At 42.7% G+C, this 18,835-nt stretch overlaps 1 protein-coding gene across 5 annotated transcripts in view; it reads left to right on the top strand.

The window, feature by feature from the left end:
* Nucleotides 1-18,835, top strand: part of PSD3 (pleckstrin and Sec7 domain containing 3) — a 560,448-nt gene that overhangs the window by 530,566 nt on the left and 11,047 nt on the right. For all 5 annotated transcript variants that reach the window (XM_068532284.1, XM_068532286.1, XM_068532287.1 and 2 more), the window contains one exon: nt 1,566-1,709. In XM_068532284.1, the coding sequence (XP_068388385.1) occupies nt 1,566-1,709 (144 nt within the window). The remainder of the gene's footprint in view (nt 1-1,565; nt 1,710-18,835) is intronic.

Raw genomic sequence — 18,835 nt, 5'->3', positions numbered from 1 at the left:
TGATTCTTGCTTCATGAAGATGATGAAGCTGGAGTAAAGCACTGCACGTTGAATTCCGACATTTATTTGACTGTGAATAAACTGTACACTATAAACTGTGAGTCACTGTACTTACAGATCTGGACTCAACAGAAAAATGGGTCCAGTGTTTCAGCAGCCAGTTCACAGAAGAGGAATTCCAGTAAACATACGAAAAGATGTTCATCCTCACTTGTAATCAGGATGATGTAAATTCAAATCATTTTATACCCATAAAATTAGCAAAAATTTTCAAGTGTGATATCAAATTTTGGCAAGGATGTAGAAAAATGGGAAGTTTCAAGCCTACTGTGGAAATGTAAACTGGTGGAAACACTTTGGAAAACAGTTTAGCGTCATTTTAAAGATGTACATTTTCTAAAACCCAGAAATTTCAGTTCTTTGTGATCACAGACAAACTTCAGAGACATTGTGGGTTCAGTTTCAGACCACTGCAATGAAATAAATATCTCAATAAAGCAAGTCACACAGATTTTTTTGGTTTCTCAGTGCATATAAAAGTTACGTTTACACTGTACCCCAGTCTATTAAGTGTGCAATAGCATTCTGTCTAGAAAAACAATGTATATACCTTAGTGAAGAAATGCTTTATTGCTAAAAAATGCTAACCATCATCTGAGCCTTCAGTGAGTTGTAGTAGTAACATCAAAGATCACTGATCACAGACCACCATAACAAATATAATCATAATGAACAAGTTTGAAATATTATGAGAATTACCAAATGTGGCACAAAGACACAAAGTGAGCAAATGTTAGAAAAATGGCATCGATAGACTTGCTTGACACAGGGTTTCCACAGACCTTCAGTTTGTAAAAAACTCATTATCTGCTAAGTGTGATGAAACGAGATGTGCCTGTGTGCTATAGGGAAATTCTTTCTCATATTCACTAGGCAACATGCATAAGAATGTAGCATCATTTATAGCAGCCCAGAGAAACCTGAAAACAACTTAAATATCCTTCAGTAAAATTTGAGGTTGGGGGAAGTCAGAACCTCTACTATTTTGGAGGGAAAAGCATATGTCACTACATTTTTTAGAATAGCAGCTTTCAGAATAATTATTTCTTGATGGCATTGCTTGTTTCAAAAAAGAAATAAAATATGCAGGTAGGTCTTCATCTGTAGTGACAGACAGGACAGCACTGCTGAGGACGTGAAATGCAGAAACCAAATCGTGCAGCCCTCAGGATGGGTGCTTGACTCTGCAGCCGGTGCCTTGCCTGCTTGAGTATCTCTCCGGAGGCCTGGTCTCAACTCCGTGGCAGTTACTCCTGACACAGGGCTATGAAAGCATTTGGTTTTGTGACCAGGGGCCTGGTTAGGGAGGCTGGCCTTGGCCTTGGTTGCCATTTTTCGAAGGTACACGTGGACCCTGGCCTGAGAAGGTTGGTAAGATGTGGCAGCAGAGGCATGTTGGACTGTTTTGATGAATTAACGTCATTCATCATAAGGGATTTTTTAAAGTGTGCTACAGTTGTTTATTGATTTTTCTGGATGCTAAATGGCTTAATACTTTCCTGCAGGAGGAACAGCTGAAATCTCACGAAAGCAAGCTGAGGCAGATCACCACAGAGCTAGCCGAGCACCGCTCCTACCCACCTGACAAGAAGGTTAAAGCCAAGGAGGTGGATGAGTACAAACTCAAAGATCACTATCTGGAGTTTGAGGTGTGTTGAACCTAGATGTAATAATTGCCTGTACCTGAGCTATTTTATGATTTTTTCCATGAGGCAGGTTTTTTTTTTATACTTACTGTAACTGTGGGCAATGTACCTTGACCCTGCCTCTCCCTGGGGAGCTCTGTGCAGGGTCTAGGTCATGGTGGCCCCTCATGTTCATGGTTCTGTTTAAGCGTCAAACAAGCATCAAAGAATAATTGCCAGTTTATGCACTTAAAAGCAAATAGCCTGCCTGTTGGAATAGCAGGTGCTGTCTGCGAGACAAAAAAACAACAAGTAGATGGACATGCCAGGGTGGGCAGCTGCTTTCTCTGTTTCTGCACCTCTTCCGGCAGAGTCTTAGTCAGAAAAAGTACCGCAGAGGAAATGAGCTACAGGGCGACATGATGCTTTTTCCTGCTGCTAGGCAACACATGCATTTTTCCTCTTACCACTCGCTGCCCTTCACAAGGAGGCTGATAAATTAAGTTGTGCACATCAATATACTATAGCAAGTGTGGTCATTAAAAGGGATGGGAAGGATCCATAAACTCTGGAAAGACAGAAAATTTAAAAGCAAGTTGAAAGCAGTATAAATAGTAAATGTTACCTTTGGCTAAATTTTCTCCCAAGTTAGCGTCAGGGTTATGCAGGATCCTCTGACTCTCCCCCTTCAGCTGCCACTTTAAGACACTTAAAGTATCTCTTTTTTTAAGTAGGTAGCCTGTAGTCCAAAATGAAGAACAATTATCTTTAAATTTTTTACATAGTCTTTTTCTGTTGAGTGTGTTGAATCCATCTTTAGCTATTCTTTTTCATCGTAGCTCTAGTCTATTCTACTTATTCATCTCCTTCTTTCCCATCTTACAATCATGTTTCTTCCTTGGGCTTGAAACGTAGCATCATCTGAGCACCCTCGCCCTGGCCCCTGCCATCCCAGATCTGATCAGGAGCCGGATCCCAGTGCTCTGCCTCTGCGGTGTCCCTCCTGTCCCTCGCTTGCCACCGGTGTTGCTTGTATGCCTCTCTGCCCAAGTCCTGGGTTTTCATGTGTCACCTGAGCCTGGCGGCTGCTTCCTGTCATCAGTTCATCCTGCATGCTCCTGACAGTTTTCTAAGGCATGCTTCTGTTCAACAGCTGCCCTTGATTTTCCCCACAATTTACCTTCAGATAAAGTCCAATCCTTCGTCTGAGAGGATTTGGGTTCCTTCTGTCTTTCCACAACACGGGTCTTCCCACCACGACCTCCATGTATATCAGTCACATTTCTGCCCACTCTGCTCCCTCCAAACATGCTTTTATGCCTTTGTTCATCTACTTTATTCTGCCCCAAATGCTCTTTCTTCCCCTTATTTCATTTCTGAAAGTGCTGTTCATCTTCCAAGATGCAACCCAAATCCCTCCTATGAAAAGCCTGCTCTAAACCTGCTGGTTACCGTCCTGCACGGTGGCTCCTGTTACGGTGACTTCAGGAAGTCTTTGCATCTATGGCTTCCGCGCCAAGGCTGTGAGCCCTTGGAGTGCAGGGGCCTCAGGTCCATTTCTAGTCTCTGCTCTGTGCTTGCTTTTGGGCTGCACAGGATTTCATGGAAGCTTTTAAAAGTCTTTTTCTGAGTTATAAAATTTCTGTTACAAAATGTGACATTTGGTCCCCTGCAGATCCATGTACTACTTTTCTTGATGGTTAAGCAGGTCCTTGCTCTGGGCAGATGAAGAAAGATCTTTCTTTTATTAAAGGAGAAAGTTTATTAGCTAAAGCTTTGGAAGCCTTACCAGCAAAAGACTTGAAAAAATACCTTTTAAAAACCAAAGAAACTAAGCAGCTCATCTATCCCCACACTTGTTCATTCTTGGGAGATGGGAGTTCTCAAAAATCAATCACAATTCTTCACACGTCTGGAGTGGCTTTCAGCTGTAGGCCCTTTTAGTTTCACACGTGCTAATTAAATTTCCCAGCACCTCAGGCCCCTGCTGCCAGCTCTCAACACCTTGCCCTGAGCCCTTGGCTCAAAGGCTACAAGTCTGTTCCCAGGAGGCAGGGGCGGTGGCAGGACCATAGAAGGGATGCCACTGCTAGAAGCACTCCCTGCTTTTGCATCCACTGTGGTACCCCTTTTCTGAAAATGTAACCCAGCAAAAGCCAGCGTTTTCATTTCCTGACATGAACTTAGACCAGCCTTTGTGGAGATAAGTCTTGCTTCCATCAAATTGTCACATCAAGGAGCCTGAACATTGCATTCCAGGACTTTGGCTCATTAAAATCTTCTCATTTGGTAATATGTCAGGCATGCTGGATTGTCTGTCGAACTGTGTTGACCTGTGTCACCAGAAAGGCAGATGGGCACCTCACTTCATAGAGGTTATCTCAAAAAATTTTTGTAATCTTTTTTTTTTAAGTGAATCATTATTTTTCACTAATTTAAAATTGAAGTACTGTACCCTTCGGGGTCCACTTTGCTGTTATTTCAGCCACCAGAATTTGTCTTGTGTGTGTGCCTTAGAGAGACTCTGCAGAGGATTCAGTGCTTGGCTTTTTACAGCCTTCCCTAGCAGGCTGCTTTATTTCCTGAACAGGAGGTCTGAATGTTACTGACCGTCCTATGTACTTTGTTCATTGCTCTATCCCAGCTTCTGGAATATGGACGGAGTGCTTGATACATATTTGTTGAGTGAATAAATGAAATTTTGTTATTGAGTATAAAAGATAACATCAGAGGAAGTGGTTCCCTGAGAAAGCTTAGTAGCTCCCCTGAAAACGAATGTGATAAGCAGGCAGCAGTGTCTGCAGTGCAGTGTGACCTCAGATGGGCAGTGACAGGAAGGGGAGCTTGAATCCCATCTGCATCCTTGTCACCAGGGAAGAACACAGGCGGGAACCTGTTCTCTCACCTGTTCCTGCAGTAAGGGACTCCCTGTGGTTTCAGAGCAGTTCTTGTAATTTTCACATCTTGGTAAGAAAAACACCTTTATTTTGTTAGAATATTAAGCTGTTGGTAGTAACACTGGGGTTGTTTCTAACTTAATGCGTTTCAGTGATTTATATCCCAAGTTGCTTTGAGTACAAACAGTTCTTCATAGCGGGCCAAATTCACAGCTCGTTCTATGACTTAGAAATTCTCCAAACCCTGACTGACAGTAAATGATTAGAAACTCTGGTAAATAAGAAGGTTCAGGGGTTGGTTTTTGTTTGTTTTTTTTTAACATCTTTATTGGAGTATAATTGCTTTACAATGGTGTGTTAGTTTCTGCTCTATAACAAAGTGAATCAGTTATACATATATCCCCATATCCCCTCCCTCTTGTGTCTCCCTCCCTATCCCACCCCTCTAGGTGGTCACAAGGCACTGAGCTGATCTCCCTGTGCTATGCTGCTGCTTCCCACTAGCTATCTGTTTTACATTTGGTAGTGTATATATGTCCATGCCACTCTCTCACTTCGTCCCAGCTTACCCTTCCCTCTCCCCGTGTCCTCAAGTCCTTTCTCTTGTTTGTTTGTTTGTTTGGTTTTGAAGTCTATAAAAAGTCTACAGAGAACAAGGAGACTTCCATCAATCTCAGCCTTCGCCTGTAAGAATATTCACTAGTACTGTCAGCAGCAAACTCCACTCAGAATGGCTGTTAGGTGACCAAGTTCATGCCTCTCTCTCTTTACTGCCTATTCATAGGGGGCGGGGAGGGGTGGCATTGCTTTGTTGTTGATTGAATTGCTTCCCCAAGCTGCGGCTGTTACTTGTCTAGAAGAGTTCGTGTGGAGTCTGATCTCACTTTTGAAAGGGTTGTTAGGCATCACAAGTCTGTGTAAGAAACTCACCATCATTTCCCAGTTTCAAAAAATAAATATCAGAAATGGCCTCACTTCCTTATAACTTATTTCTACTTTATTCAGTTCCCTTTTCACTTAAAAATGTTTAATTGATCTCCATCTTTCTAGTACATTTGGAAATTTATCAGGATGTGGGACAGGTGGGTGGTTTGTGTCACATATAAAAACTTACAAAGCTCCAGCCACTCGAAGCACAGTAGGCTGGGCTGTGCCCGATACTCCTGGGCCCTTTAAGAAACAGCCCTTGCTAGCACTGTACTTGGCCCCAGAAATTTGTCTTTATGTCTCTTTAGCAGTTAAAGTGAAGATACTGTTTGATCCAGGATGTTTTTCATGCGACATTTAAGATGTTTTCAGTGGCATAAGTTATTAATTCTTAGACCTGAGTAGGGAAAGAGAGACTGTAGCAACCCAAACCTATGAGAAGCATGACTGGGCTGTAAGAGGTTTGCTGAGGAGGGAGGGATTCCTGAGGGCAGGCTAACAGAGGCTCCCGGGTTCACTGCAGAGCCGGTGGAGACCTGGCGGGCAGCACCAGACCAGTGCATTTCATGGGCCAGCAGACCTAAGGTCAGAATGTTTTCTTTGGCCATCGCAGTGCTGGATTTGTTTTCACTGAGATTTGAATGCGTTTAGGGAAGACCTGCAGGGTCCTCCCCACCACCCCGTAGTATATCAAGCCTAGCAGGCGTCCACATTTGTGTTGTTGGCCTGGCCCCTGAGGGCGGTTCAGTTTGCCATCCCTATACAGAGGCTGCAGACGGTTGGATATGCTTTGTGTCTTAGATCTTTGAACATGGGCTTTGGAATCAACTGTCTCTTCGTGGTTAGAAAATGGATACTTCCAGGTACATGTGTTCTCAGGTTCCAATCCAGCAGGAAAAGAAGTCCACGTTCCCGATGGCTCTACCCAGATGCAGAATAAGTCTCCTTGGCTGAATGGGCTAGAAATCAGCCACGTGCCCACTCCTGAATTTCGACCTGGAGTAGCACATGCTTATGGCTTAAGGCAGGCAGGGCCCACACGAACCACATGGCTGGAAGCTCAATTTTAGAAACAACAAATGTCCATTCTAGTAAGACATGTAAGTCTCTTGGGACGGAATATTTTAAATCTAGAAAATCTAGGGCATCCTTGAGGCGTGATGCATCTTTTTCTGAATTTCTAATTTTTGGTGGCATGTAAAATGGCGCGATTCCTTCTGAAATTGATGTATTTGAGAATAAGAGCACATTCCATACAGCGCCGTTCAGGAAATTCAAAGCAGCTCATATCAAGGAGCGCACGTAACATGAATTTCTGGGTGTAAGCCCTCAGTTTTATCGTTGGGTTATTTGTTGCATGGTGGGTAGGTGGTGGTTTGATGTATTTCTTTTTGAACAGATTCTCTGCTTGTGATCTTAGCTCTGCTCCCTCAGATCGCTCAGTCTTTGTCAACATCAGATAAATAATTTTCACGTGACGGTCCACTTTTTCTCTCACAGGAGCAGTGCAAGGGCATATTTCAGTGCACTGCCAGCCGCCACAAGGCTAATCCACCTCTGAAACAAGACGATCTAGCTGTTAATTTGTGAGTGGCCTTGTTTGTAAAAGTACAGAGGTAGCCGTGATCACCGTCTTTCTCCCTAGCGAGGGGAGAGTCTCACTTGAAGGAGAGTCTCAGTCTCAGTAACAGAGTCTAGCCTGGAATCCAGCACTGTCTCCTTTATAGAAAGCATCACAGAGGTGATCCCCGGTCTGGATCTGAGAAGCTAAGATGTGGCAGGTTCATAGAATTCTTGGGGAAGTTTAGGAATTTTCTTTTTCTAGTAGAAGACTAAGCGTTAGAGTCTAGAGACCCAGGTTCAGCAGCTGCCCAGGCATACAAGTCCAGTTAACTACAGAGACAGGAGTCTTGCTTTGCCGTTTGGAGTTGCATCTCGTGTGACACGATGAGCGAGGGCTGCAGAGCTCTGGATTTTCATCTGTAAAAGATGACGCATGCTTCTGAAGGGAGGAGAAGCCTAGCAACAGGATCCTTTGAATCACATTTTAAACAGATGATTGAGAAGCAGAACAAACAGCCAGTCACGGGACCCGCAGTGACTCTGTCCCTAAATTCCTCCTTACACCTGAAATGTCTGCTCTGAGGAGGGTCACTGCTTTGTGTGAATGTACTGTCTGCCAGAAAAGAGCAAATACTTGCAGTTATAAAACAGTAAAATTAGGAAAAGGGATGGACTGGAAGTTAGGAGGCCACTTTAGTCTCATCCTTGGTGTGTTTGGTACCAGTTATCCTTGCTGGACCTCAGTTTCTGGCTGTGGAGGTGAGATGGGATTGGGTGAACTAACCTATAAGGTCACCTCCAACTCTGTATTTTTGATGCAAGATACATACTAACAGCAAATCGTTTATTAGATTAACTCACTCTCACGATGACCCCCTAAGAGTGCTGTTAAACGTAAAACAAGAATAGTTCAATTTGGGGCTATCAGGGGATCTGGACTAGCTCTGTCCAATAGAGATATAGTGCAAACCACATATATAATTTTAAATTTTCTAGTAGCTACACTTAAAAAAAAAAGGAAACTGGTAGAATTAATTGTAATACGATGTTTCAACTTAACACAGTATGTCCAAAATATTATCATTTCCACGTGTAATCACTATAAAATATTAAGATATTTGACACTTTTTTCTTCCTAAGTCTTCAAACTTTAGTATACCTTTACACTTAGGGCACATCTCGGTGTAAGGTGGCCACATTGCATGTGCTCAGGAACCGCCTGAGGCAGTGGCTCCTGGGCTGCTCAGTCCTCCGAAAAGCCAGCCGGGACTGGGAGGCCTGGTCACAAGTGGGGTGCAGGTTTCACGCATAATGGAAGAGGTGCAGCTCTTGTGCACCGTAGGACTCTACAGTAGTTTGCAGACGGTGTCGCTTCTGTCTAGCTGCTGTGCTGTGCCTGTTGTTTACTGTTTTGATTGTTACTTCTGGGTGGGGATTCAGTAAAGAGGAGGCCCACCTGGTGTGAGCGCTGTCACCGCAGTGACTTGTGAGAAGGAAGTGCCCCTTCAGTCTCCCCGCAAAGCTATTCTCATGCAAATAGTGTGAGCGGCCTCCTTCGCAATTGCCTTGGACCTTTTGGTAAGTGACCCTCCCATCCGTTGGTTTGCTGACTGCTGGTACTGTCTGCCCTTTCCTGTGCTAACTCTGTTTTTTTATTTTTACCCAGAATACTTTATCTCTGTCTAACTACTTTAGGTTTCTTCCTACTACTTTCCATAAGAATCTGTATGCTTTTGATGTAAGAGTTTTAAAAACTTGTGTGCTTGAGCCCCTGCTCTGAGATGCAGAGGCTTTTTGGAGGGAGCAGGCTACTGCAGTTCTTTAGGTGCATCTAGTTCAGAGTTACTCAATAGACTTATAGTGAAAACTTAAAATGTTTTCAGAAATGTTCTTCTGGAAATATTAGGGAAAAATCATATGCAAAAATCCTATGTTTGTACAAGCCTTCTCAGTACAGCCCTCACTGGAAGGCTGGAAGCAGTCCCCCCGGTCACGGACTTGTCGCAGGAGCACCTGTCTGCCTGGACAGCTCCTGGAGGTGTGGCTCGTGTGCACGAGGGACACGTCGGGGCCTCTCAACGGAGGTTTCCTGCCTGACCAGGTCTGGCCTTTGGCCAGTTTGTGGACAGAGTCAACCACAGCTGGTTTCCCATGTGCCTTGCCCTCCCCGGAACAGCACTGTGTCTTCATCCATGTGTCATGCTTCCCTCCTTAGAGAGTCCTGGGAAGTTTATAGCTGCCCCTCATTCTGCCACTTGTGGAGCCTGAGACTGGAGGGGGCGAGGGACTTGCTGAGGCCTGGTCGCTCAGTGTTCTGATTCCACGGGTTGAAGATACTTTACCAAGACAGGCTCAGAATTGGACACAGAACTGGTGAGATGGAAGAGAGATGTTTGAACTGGGCCTGCAGAAGGTGCAAAAGTGCTTTGAGCTCAAAAGCAATCAATGTATCTTAGGGATGAAGTGTCCTGGGAAGTCAGGGGGGAAGGTAGTTTACCTTCAAAGCTTCCTCAAATCCTACTTTAAAAATTTCCTAGAAAGAGTGACCTGTCCCCTTATGACAGGCATTGGCGTTTTGGGACCTGTGCACGTGACAGGCCAGCTGCCACAAAGAGTCGCGGGAGCGTGCTTCTGAGAGAAAGCGTGTGTAACTTTAGGGAATCCCAGTACAGCCAGAAGCACAAACTAAATATAAACCAAGGATTAAGAGTGTGGCCTGTGTAAGAATGTTGTCATAACAAACTAAAATTTTGTTTTAGATGTGAGTTCCCTAAGGAAAAACTTAGTGAGAGACAAACTTCTATCCCATAGGAGTTAAATTTAGCCTCTTATCCAGATAAATAGTGCTTCTCTAGCTCAGGTTACTTATCTTGGGTATGTAGAAACTTGACTTCACATCTCTGTGTTTCAAGGGACAAATTTTTTTTCCATTAAACTTTTTAATCCCATTGATCCAGAGTTAATTTTCTTTTTCCAGTTAATTTTACACTCAGCTATTGTCAAAACCTTCACGCAAGGTCACGCTGGGCAGGGCCCCCAGAGCCAGGAGCCTGGTGCATGGCAGGTCTGCAGAACTGACCCATGGCTGGGTGGGAACTGGACAATTCTTGAGTTTTCCACCTAGAAAACAAACTGTGTTCTATTTTCTAAGTGAGCTATGTGGACTTTTAAATTGAGAATTTCGAGTTTAATTTCTAAGAAGAGAAAAAAAATCTGGGTACTAATACAGACTGGGTTCATAGAAAGGGTTTCGAGAGCTGGAGAAACAAAGTGTGAAGAGTGAGAAAGGCAGCAGTGTTTTAAAAATTAGCTCTCAGAATTGGGAAAGCTCTCCTTGACACCCAAGTCCTGTTCTTCTCCACAAAGGCTGCGATGTTGCAAAGGGAAAAGCACTGCAGGGGATCTGCCTGCCTGGGCCTGGCAGCGGGGGGCCCTGGGAGGGACAAGCACGACAGGGGTGGCCATTGAGGCCTCGCTGCTCTCTGAAGGGCCTGTGGGAGCTCTGGGGGCAGAGACCAGACGCCTTCGGAGCATCAGACCAGGACCACAGGACGGAGACAAAGACACGCTCAAAACGCTTTCTACAGACCCAGTGCTTTTTGTCCGTATTAGAGTTTTTTGACCTCTTCTGCTTATATTATTGTTAGAAGTAAGCTTTTTATTTTAGTTTTGTTTTTAACTGAAGTCACAAAGTTCATTTAGAGAGCAGTCGAGCCAAAAGGTAGACTGAAATGAAACAATAGAATTCACACTGCCTCAGATTTTCCCAGAAAGCCACGAATACAAACTATACAACCTAAAAATGTGTGTATTTGCTATATTTTGGCAGTGGGTTACCATTACATGCAGAAGCCTGATAGGGGAATGGCATAGGGAAAAAAACGTTAAAATTTTCTTTTAAAAATGTAAGTCCTAGCATAGCTTTCAGATAAGAACTTATAGAAAGCTCTGTTTTTAATGTATTGCTTTCTTAAGTTAGCAGGTAGCGGAGGGTGAGCCAGCCGGTCAAGGAGAAAGTCTGCAAGTCAATTCTGCATCGTCCTATAGAATGCAGAGTGGAGATGAGCAGTTTCTTCTAGAGCTCCTTGTTTTGTTGGCTTGTTTTAATTGTTTTGGTTTGTTTGTTTTCCAGTGTAGAGATCTAGGAGCAAAAACTGTTTTGCTATGTACATGACATTATTGGTGTTCTTCTCCTTTCATTTTAAGCTGGCCTTTTACCCAGCCAGCTGACATACCCAGGAAATGTCAGGAGGAAATGTATTCAGGACTTGATTGCTGGTGCAGTGAGGTCTGAAGGCAAATGGCAGCCCTAAGTTAGAATTGCCATTGCAATTTTCCTTTCATTTAGGCTGTTACTATTGTATTCATGTATCAGAGGTCAAAAGGAGATAGTGTTATATTAAATGAAATGAAAAATGGTATGCAGAGCTCAAGAGAAAAGAAACTGCTCGATCAGATGTGGATGTGATTAAACTTCTTTTCAAATAATAACAATACTCAGGATTTTTTTTTTTAGCACTTACCATTCAACCTAAGCCACAGCTTACTTGGCCTTGGATACTGTATTGTTTTGTTCCTCCCTAATAAGCATTGCTGCTAGTGAAAGGGATATTTTTCCTACATGTTTGAGAAGTATTCTTACAGGTGATTAAAGACCAACTTAATAAATTAACGTTGCAAAAAAATGTAGTAAGGAGGTTACAGAGTGAAGAAACAACTTGCTTTTAGGAGAAAAAGAAGCCATTAAGCATTTGAATTGTCTTTGGCTCTTGGCAGTCACAGAAGGTTTTATGGAAAGCACAAATCTTATGAAGGAAGTTAAGGGAGAGAGCTTGCTGAATGGACAAAGCCACAAAAGCAGTGTTCAGATGCTTCTCTGCAGAGAGTAGCCACTGAGCTTGGATTTGGTAAAATCCCTTCTCAATTTTCTGATAGTGGGATCAGCTCACACATTTATACCACTATGAATCTATTCATACTGTCGGAGAATCTCTGAGCAAGGAAGCTGAGCATACAGCTCTGAAATTTTTAAGAATTGATCTGAGAATGAATCCACAGAGACTACGACAAAACCTTTAATAACAGGGCTTCCCTGGTGGCACAGTGGTTAAGAATCCGCCTGCCAATGCAAGGGACACGGGTTCGAGCCCTGGTCCAGGAAGATCCCACACGCCACGGAGCAACTAAGCCCGTGCACTACAACTGCTGAGCCTGTGCTCTAGGTCCTGCAAGCCACAACTACTGAGCCCGTGTGCCACAGCTACTGAAGCCCGTGGGCCTAGAGCCCATGCTCCGCAACAAGAGGAGCCACCGCAATGAAGAGTAGCCCCCGCTCACCACAGCTAGAGAAAGCCCACACATAGCAACAAAGACCCAACACAGCCAGAAATAAATAAATTAAATAAATAAATTTTTTAAAAAGGGAACAACTGTGAAAATGATTAAAAAAAAAAAAAAAAAGACCTTTAATAACGTGACCAAAGACAGTAACTGTCCCCAAAGCACATCACATTCTCAGGCTCCCTCTGTCCTTCCTAATGAAAGTACACCCTGGAAGGGCCACGTAATGAAAACTAGCAAGGATTTAGGAAAGTGAATCAATGCCATAGTTAGTGGCCACCTGCCCCCAAGACTGCTCTTTTCACTGTCACATTGCTTCCCACAGACTTGCGTTCTGCAGCCCATCTTATCTTTAACGTGCCCGATCTGGAGCGATGTTCATGCTTGCACAGTGGTTACTTTGTGGCATGAATTATATTAATTAAAACATTCATGGTTTTTTGTTGTTTCTTCTTCCCTTTTTACTATCTGCTTATGAACATTATGGTCAGAGCAAAAGTGTAAAACCTCCATATTGTTATTATTTACTTGTTTAGTGTCAACAGCAGGTTCCCTCCCATATTAATATTGATGAGGTTGCTACTCTGCCCCACAGAGCTTAGAATCTTAGGTGAGTGTTGACATATTTACCCAAGGGTAAATGTGATCCTGGTGCGTTACATATAAGTCAGTGCAAGAGTCATCAGGCAAAGGAATTCACGTATAGATGACCATTGACAAACTCTTATCTTTTTTTTTTTTTTAACATCTTTATTGGAGTATAATTGCTTTACAATGGTGTGTTAGTTTCTGCTTTATAACAAAGTGAATCAGTTATACATATACATATGTTCCCATATCTCTTCCCTCTTGCATCTCCCTCCCTCCCACCCTCCCTATCCCACCCCTCTAGGTGGTCACAAAGCACCGAGCTGATCTCCCTGTGCTATGCGGCTGCTTCCCACTAGCTATCTATTTTACATTTGGTAGTGTATATATGTCCATGCCACTCTCTCACTTTGTCACATCTTACCCTTCCCCCTCCCCGTATCCTCAAAGCCATCCTCTAGTAGGTCTGTGTCTTTATTCCCATCTTGCCCCTAGGTTCTTCATGACCTTTTTTTTTTTTTTTCCTTAGATTCCATATATATGTGTTAGCATGCTGTATTTTTAATGGATGCTTTCGTTAGAAGGTAAATTTAGAGGCTGCCCTTCATGTCAGAATGAGATCTAGTCACTAACAAATGAAGAACCACCACACCCCACACTCCAAAAGTCCAGTTTCTCACTTTTTTTTTTAAAGCTCTAAGTGGGTAATAAAATTTGGTCTTCATGTACTACTACATAAGAGACGCTCAGAAAATATGTCTCTGTTTTATGAACCTCAAAAGTATGATATAAACTACTTTTCTTTCTCTGTAGAGAGAGAGCCCCAGTCTTAAGTACGCAGCCTCAGCGCACTCTGCAGGGTTTGCGTGGGTGGCATCTTGACAGCCGTGGTCTGGATGTGGGGGGCATAGACAAGTCTTTGCTGAGTGGTGCCACTCAGGGTCAGACCTTAGCATTTTTGTAGAAAACATGGGAATGGGGAACACTGGAGGTGAAAGAGCATCCCCTAGAGGCTACTGACAGAGGGGCTCATCAGGCATCTACCTCTGCATCTATATCTGTCGTTTTATTTTTCTAGAATTTGCCACATTGAGAGTTCAAAATATGTTTTCTATTAGATATGAGAAATTTATTTTCTCATTTGTTCCTTCTTTCCATCTATACACTCATCAAATGTTTACTTAGTGTGTACTCTGTGTTCTCTGTGCTGGGGATATATTAACAAACAAAAGCCAAGTCCTTGCCCCCATGTGATTGCATTCTAGGATTGGCAGGGGGAAGATAGACAAGATTGTTTCATGAGCAAACTCTAAGGCTCATGGTGAGAATGCCAAGGAGAAAAATAATGCAGTGACCAGCGCGAAGAGCAGGTGTGGCAGTTTTAGGTCTGGATGACCAGGGAAGGCCTCTGCATAAAGGAGACATTTGGGTGAAGACCGAAAGGGGTGACAGAGGCCAGAGAATATGCCCTGTGGGTTCCTGGGGCCATGCTTCTTGGGCAGAGAGAGCAGCAGGTACTAGAGGTCTGGAGCAGGAGTGTGTCTGCTGTGTTCAAGGACAGCCAGGAGGCAGGGTGACTGGCACACAGCGTGCCCGGGGGGAGCAGTAAGACACCAGACAGGGGGGTGGGGGGCGGCCCTGATGGGGGTTTCCTAGGCCAGGGTAAGGATTTGGGGTTTGGAAGGATTTTTAAGGATGAGAAGCCATTGGAGCATTTTGAGCAGATGACACTTACAGTTTAGCCCATGACTCTCTTTCTAGAAGAGTATGCATGGGGGCAGAGAGGGAGCAGGGGCACCGGAGAGGCAGCCATCGCATTTCTCCAGGCAGAAGGTGACGGTGCTTGGTCCAGACAGGAAGTGGTGGCAGCAGAGAGAAATGGTGTGCTTCTGAATTTATTCTGTAGAGGGACAGATGGATGTGGGATATGGGAGAAAGAAGAATCAAGGAGCAAAGTTTTTATTGTCAAATTTCCTTCCTCAGGATTTTAGAAGTATCTCCAGGCTGCTCCCTAGTAAATACTAGTATACTAACTAATCATTACCCAGATCCAGAAACTGCTATAGGACAATTTGTTGGCTAACTCTTACAATCTTGATATCCTACGTGTTGTAGGCTTATAGGGGAGGACCAAGAGAACTGTACTCTAGCACCCATGGCGAGCAAGCAACTGGTATAAAACTATTAATGGAAATAATAAAATAGTCAATGGATTTAATACTTATTATGTGACCACAGTATGGTTTAGAGTGGAATAACATCCATCAATAATTTGTTGAATATTCAGAGAAAACCCAACAAAACTACGTTACACCAAAGCCTATTAATTAAGCATATCTTTTCCTAAATAAAATTATGACAGGAAGTGCGTGTACCGCTCAATTGAGATACTGTTTTTTATTGAAGTACAGTTGATGTTGCATTAGTTTCTGGTGTACAGCAATGTAATTCAGTTATAAATATATATATATTCTCTTTCATATTCTTTTCCATTATGGTTTACTATAGGATATTGAATATAGTTCCCTGTGCTATGCAGTAGGTCCTTGTTGTTTATCTATCTTATATATAGTAGTTATATATAATATTTGCTAATCCCAAACTCCTAATGTATCCCCTCCCCCTTTCCCCTTTGGTAACCATAAGTTTGTTCTCTGTGTCTGTCAGTCTGCTTCTGTTTTGTAAATAAATTCATTTGTATCATATTTTAGATCCCACATATAAATGATATCATATAATGGCACTATTTCATTCTTTTGTATGGCTGAGTAATATTGCAGTATGTGTGTGTGTGTGTGTGTGTGTACCCCACATCTTCTTTATCCTTTCTGTTGATGGACACTTAGGTTGCTTCCATGTTTTGGCTATTGTAAATAGTGCTGCAGTGAACATTGTGGTACATGTCTCTTTTTGAATTATGGTTTTCTCTGGGTATATGCCCGGTAGTGGGATTGCTGGGTCATATGGTAATTCTGTTTTTAGTTTTTTAAGGAACTGTCATACTGTTTTCTATAGTGGTTGCACCAATTTACATTCTCACCAACAGTGTAGGAGGGTTCCCTTTTCTCCACACCCTCTCCAGCATTTATTATTTGTAGACTTTCTGATGATGGCCATTCTGACCGGTGTGGGGTGGTACCTCATGGTAGTTTTAATTTGCATTTCTCTAATAATTAGCGAGGTTGGGCATATTTTCACGTGCCTCTTGGCCATCTGTCTGTCTTCTTTGGAGAAATGTCTATTTAGGTCTTCTGCCCATTTTTTGATTGAGTTGTTTGTTTTTTTATTATTGAGTTTTATGAACTGTTTGTCTATTTTGGAAATTAAGCCCTGTCAGTCAATTGGGATGTTGTTTTTATGAGTAAGTCCAAGCTGAGTGTTGACCGTTTTATTAGTCTGCAAATAATAGAAAACTTGACTACGTTTTTAAACAGTATAAACATTCTTTATCTCACCTAAGAAAACTCGAAGTAGATGGTCACTGGCTGCTTGAGAGTTGCCGCCAAAGATGTATGATCTTTCTAAATTTCTGATTTGCTATCCTTAGCACATTGGCTTTTTTGTTTTCATGCTTATCGTTTCATGGTTTCAAAGTGCCTGCCGTAGCTCCGAACATTTCATCTCCCAACTTTTATCAGAGCACCAAAAACTGCTTCCATGGAAGTGCCCTAGTCGGCTCTCCGTACATGTCACTGGCCAGGTCTAGGTCACAGGGCTGCAAGGTTGACTGGCAAGGGGATGAGGGTTATCCCGTCTGGGTTAGACCAGGATTCCTGTCCTGGGGTTAGGCTAGAACATGACACCCTCAGTGAAAAGCACAACTCCGTTAGCTGCAAGAGAAGGCTACTAGGGAAGCAGCAAACAGTGTTTGCTGCTCTGTCCTCTACCAGCTTCTTTGGCTGAGATTGACCATTGGAACATGACCCTCAGGTTTTCAGTCTCTGAACTGGCACATCAGGTTAAAAAGTGATCGAGAAGTACACGTCCTGCTGCTGCTCTGCTTTTCCCTAAACACCAGCTCTAACCTAAAAAAAATTTCAGGATTGGTCTTAGAAAAAAGAGACATGTCTTCTCTGAAAGGAAAAAAGGAAATAAACCCTCCCAAAGATGCCACATGGTTGCATTGTTAGGAAGAAGTCTGACTTTCCCACCCCAGCGGGGAGAAGCCAGGAGAGGTCCTGGAGAAGGATTTTGAGGGCAGTCCTCCACTCCTCGGGCTGCATTCAGAGCCGCCTGTCTTTGCTCAGAGGCAATCTTTTTTTGGCCCCAAAGCCTCTGGATAGAGGTTTACAAATTTGGTGCGTCTGTAGTCCCGGAAGAATGTAGATCGCAGTCCTTCCAGTAGTCCTGAAGAGTCCTGAGATGAAAGATAAGCTTTCCTAAAATATTTTACAGAGGAATTTGGCTTGGCCACAGAGAATGGTAGAAAGCAAAGCTGTATTACTGGGTTTAGTAGCCTCTGTCCCTGTAAGCCCTTTTAACTCAGAAATAGAGCACAGCCATTGGAAGTTCCTAAACAAACCCACATTGTTTTTTTCCTTATTTCTCTCAACATCTGAGCAGTCCTGGTTGCCAGCCCCCTTTCACCCTTTGCTTTGCTTTGTCTTTTCTTCTCATCTGATGATTCATGTACTGCCACTCCTCTGTACTCTGCCTTTTGTTTGTTGATTGACACACTGATGTAATTTATGGGGGCAGCAGCTTTGCAGCTGGAGCTGTAAAATGAGTGGATGAAATTGCTTTTCTTTATGCATTTTTTTGGTGAATTTTCCCAATAATGTCAGTTTCTTCAAAAGCTAGTAGAAAATGGCCCAGTCACCTTTTCTCCTTTTGTCCCCTTTCCAGTCATCTCAAAAAATTGTCCTTCATATCCCTTTTATTGTATAAGTGCCCTAGTTTTATGAAATAGTATGCCTCACATTGATTTTCTGAATGTATTTTTAAACTGTCTTTAGATCATTTTACTAAACCTTATTCATATTAAAATGCAGTGCTTTCCTGCATTTTAATCTTGCCACCAAGGCAGTTTACAGACAGATTAAGTCTCTAAATCCCTAGAATGAATATGACTTTAGATTTCACTGATGCATAGACCACTGTGTAATACTGATGACATATTTTTTTATTAGCATATGCCCTTATTAAACCCTTATGTATTGATAGCTTTCTGAGAAAAGATTAGTATTTTATTCCTTTGTTACTTCTTTACTAAAATTGGAATGTGTATCAATTAGTGATGCTTTCATCTGCAATGAACAGTACCTGAGGCACATGAAATGGTGCTCAACATCGCTAATCATCAGGGAAATGCAAATCGAAACCACAGTGAGATATCACCTCACACCTGTCAGAATGGCTATCATCAAAAAGAACACAAATAACAAATGTTGGCGAGACTGTGGAGAAAAGGGAACCCCCCTACAGTGTTGGTGGGATTGTAAATTGGTGCAGCCACCGGGGAGGGATACATTAGGAGTTTGGGTTTAACAGATACACACTACTATATATAAAATAGATAAACAACAAGGACCTACTTACTGTATAATAGCACAGGGAACTATATCCAGTATCTTGCAATAACCTATAAAAGAATATATATATTCTTTTTCAGATTTATATAAAACTGAATCACTTTGCTATACACCTGAAACTAACACAACATTGTAAGTCAACTCTACTTCAGTTAAAAATAAAATTGGTGCAGCCACTGTGGAAGACAGTATGGCAGTCCCTCAAAAAACTAAAAACAGAACTACCATGTGATCGGCAATTCCCCTTCTGTGTATATATCCAAAGAAAATGAAGACACTAATTCAAAAAGATAATGCACCCAAT

This window comes from Eschrichtius robustus, chromosome 21 (assembly GCF_028021215.1).
Source record: "Eschrichtius robustus isolate mEscRob2 chromosome 21, mEscRob2.pri, whole genome shotgun sequence".
Classification (NCBI taxonomy): Eukaryota; Metazoa; Chordata; class Mammalia; order Artiodactyla; family Eschrichtiidae; genus Eschrichtius; species Eschrichtius robustus.
Note: the sequence above shows the minus strand (reverse complement) of the source record. Positions and strands in the feature narration are given on the sequence as shown.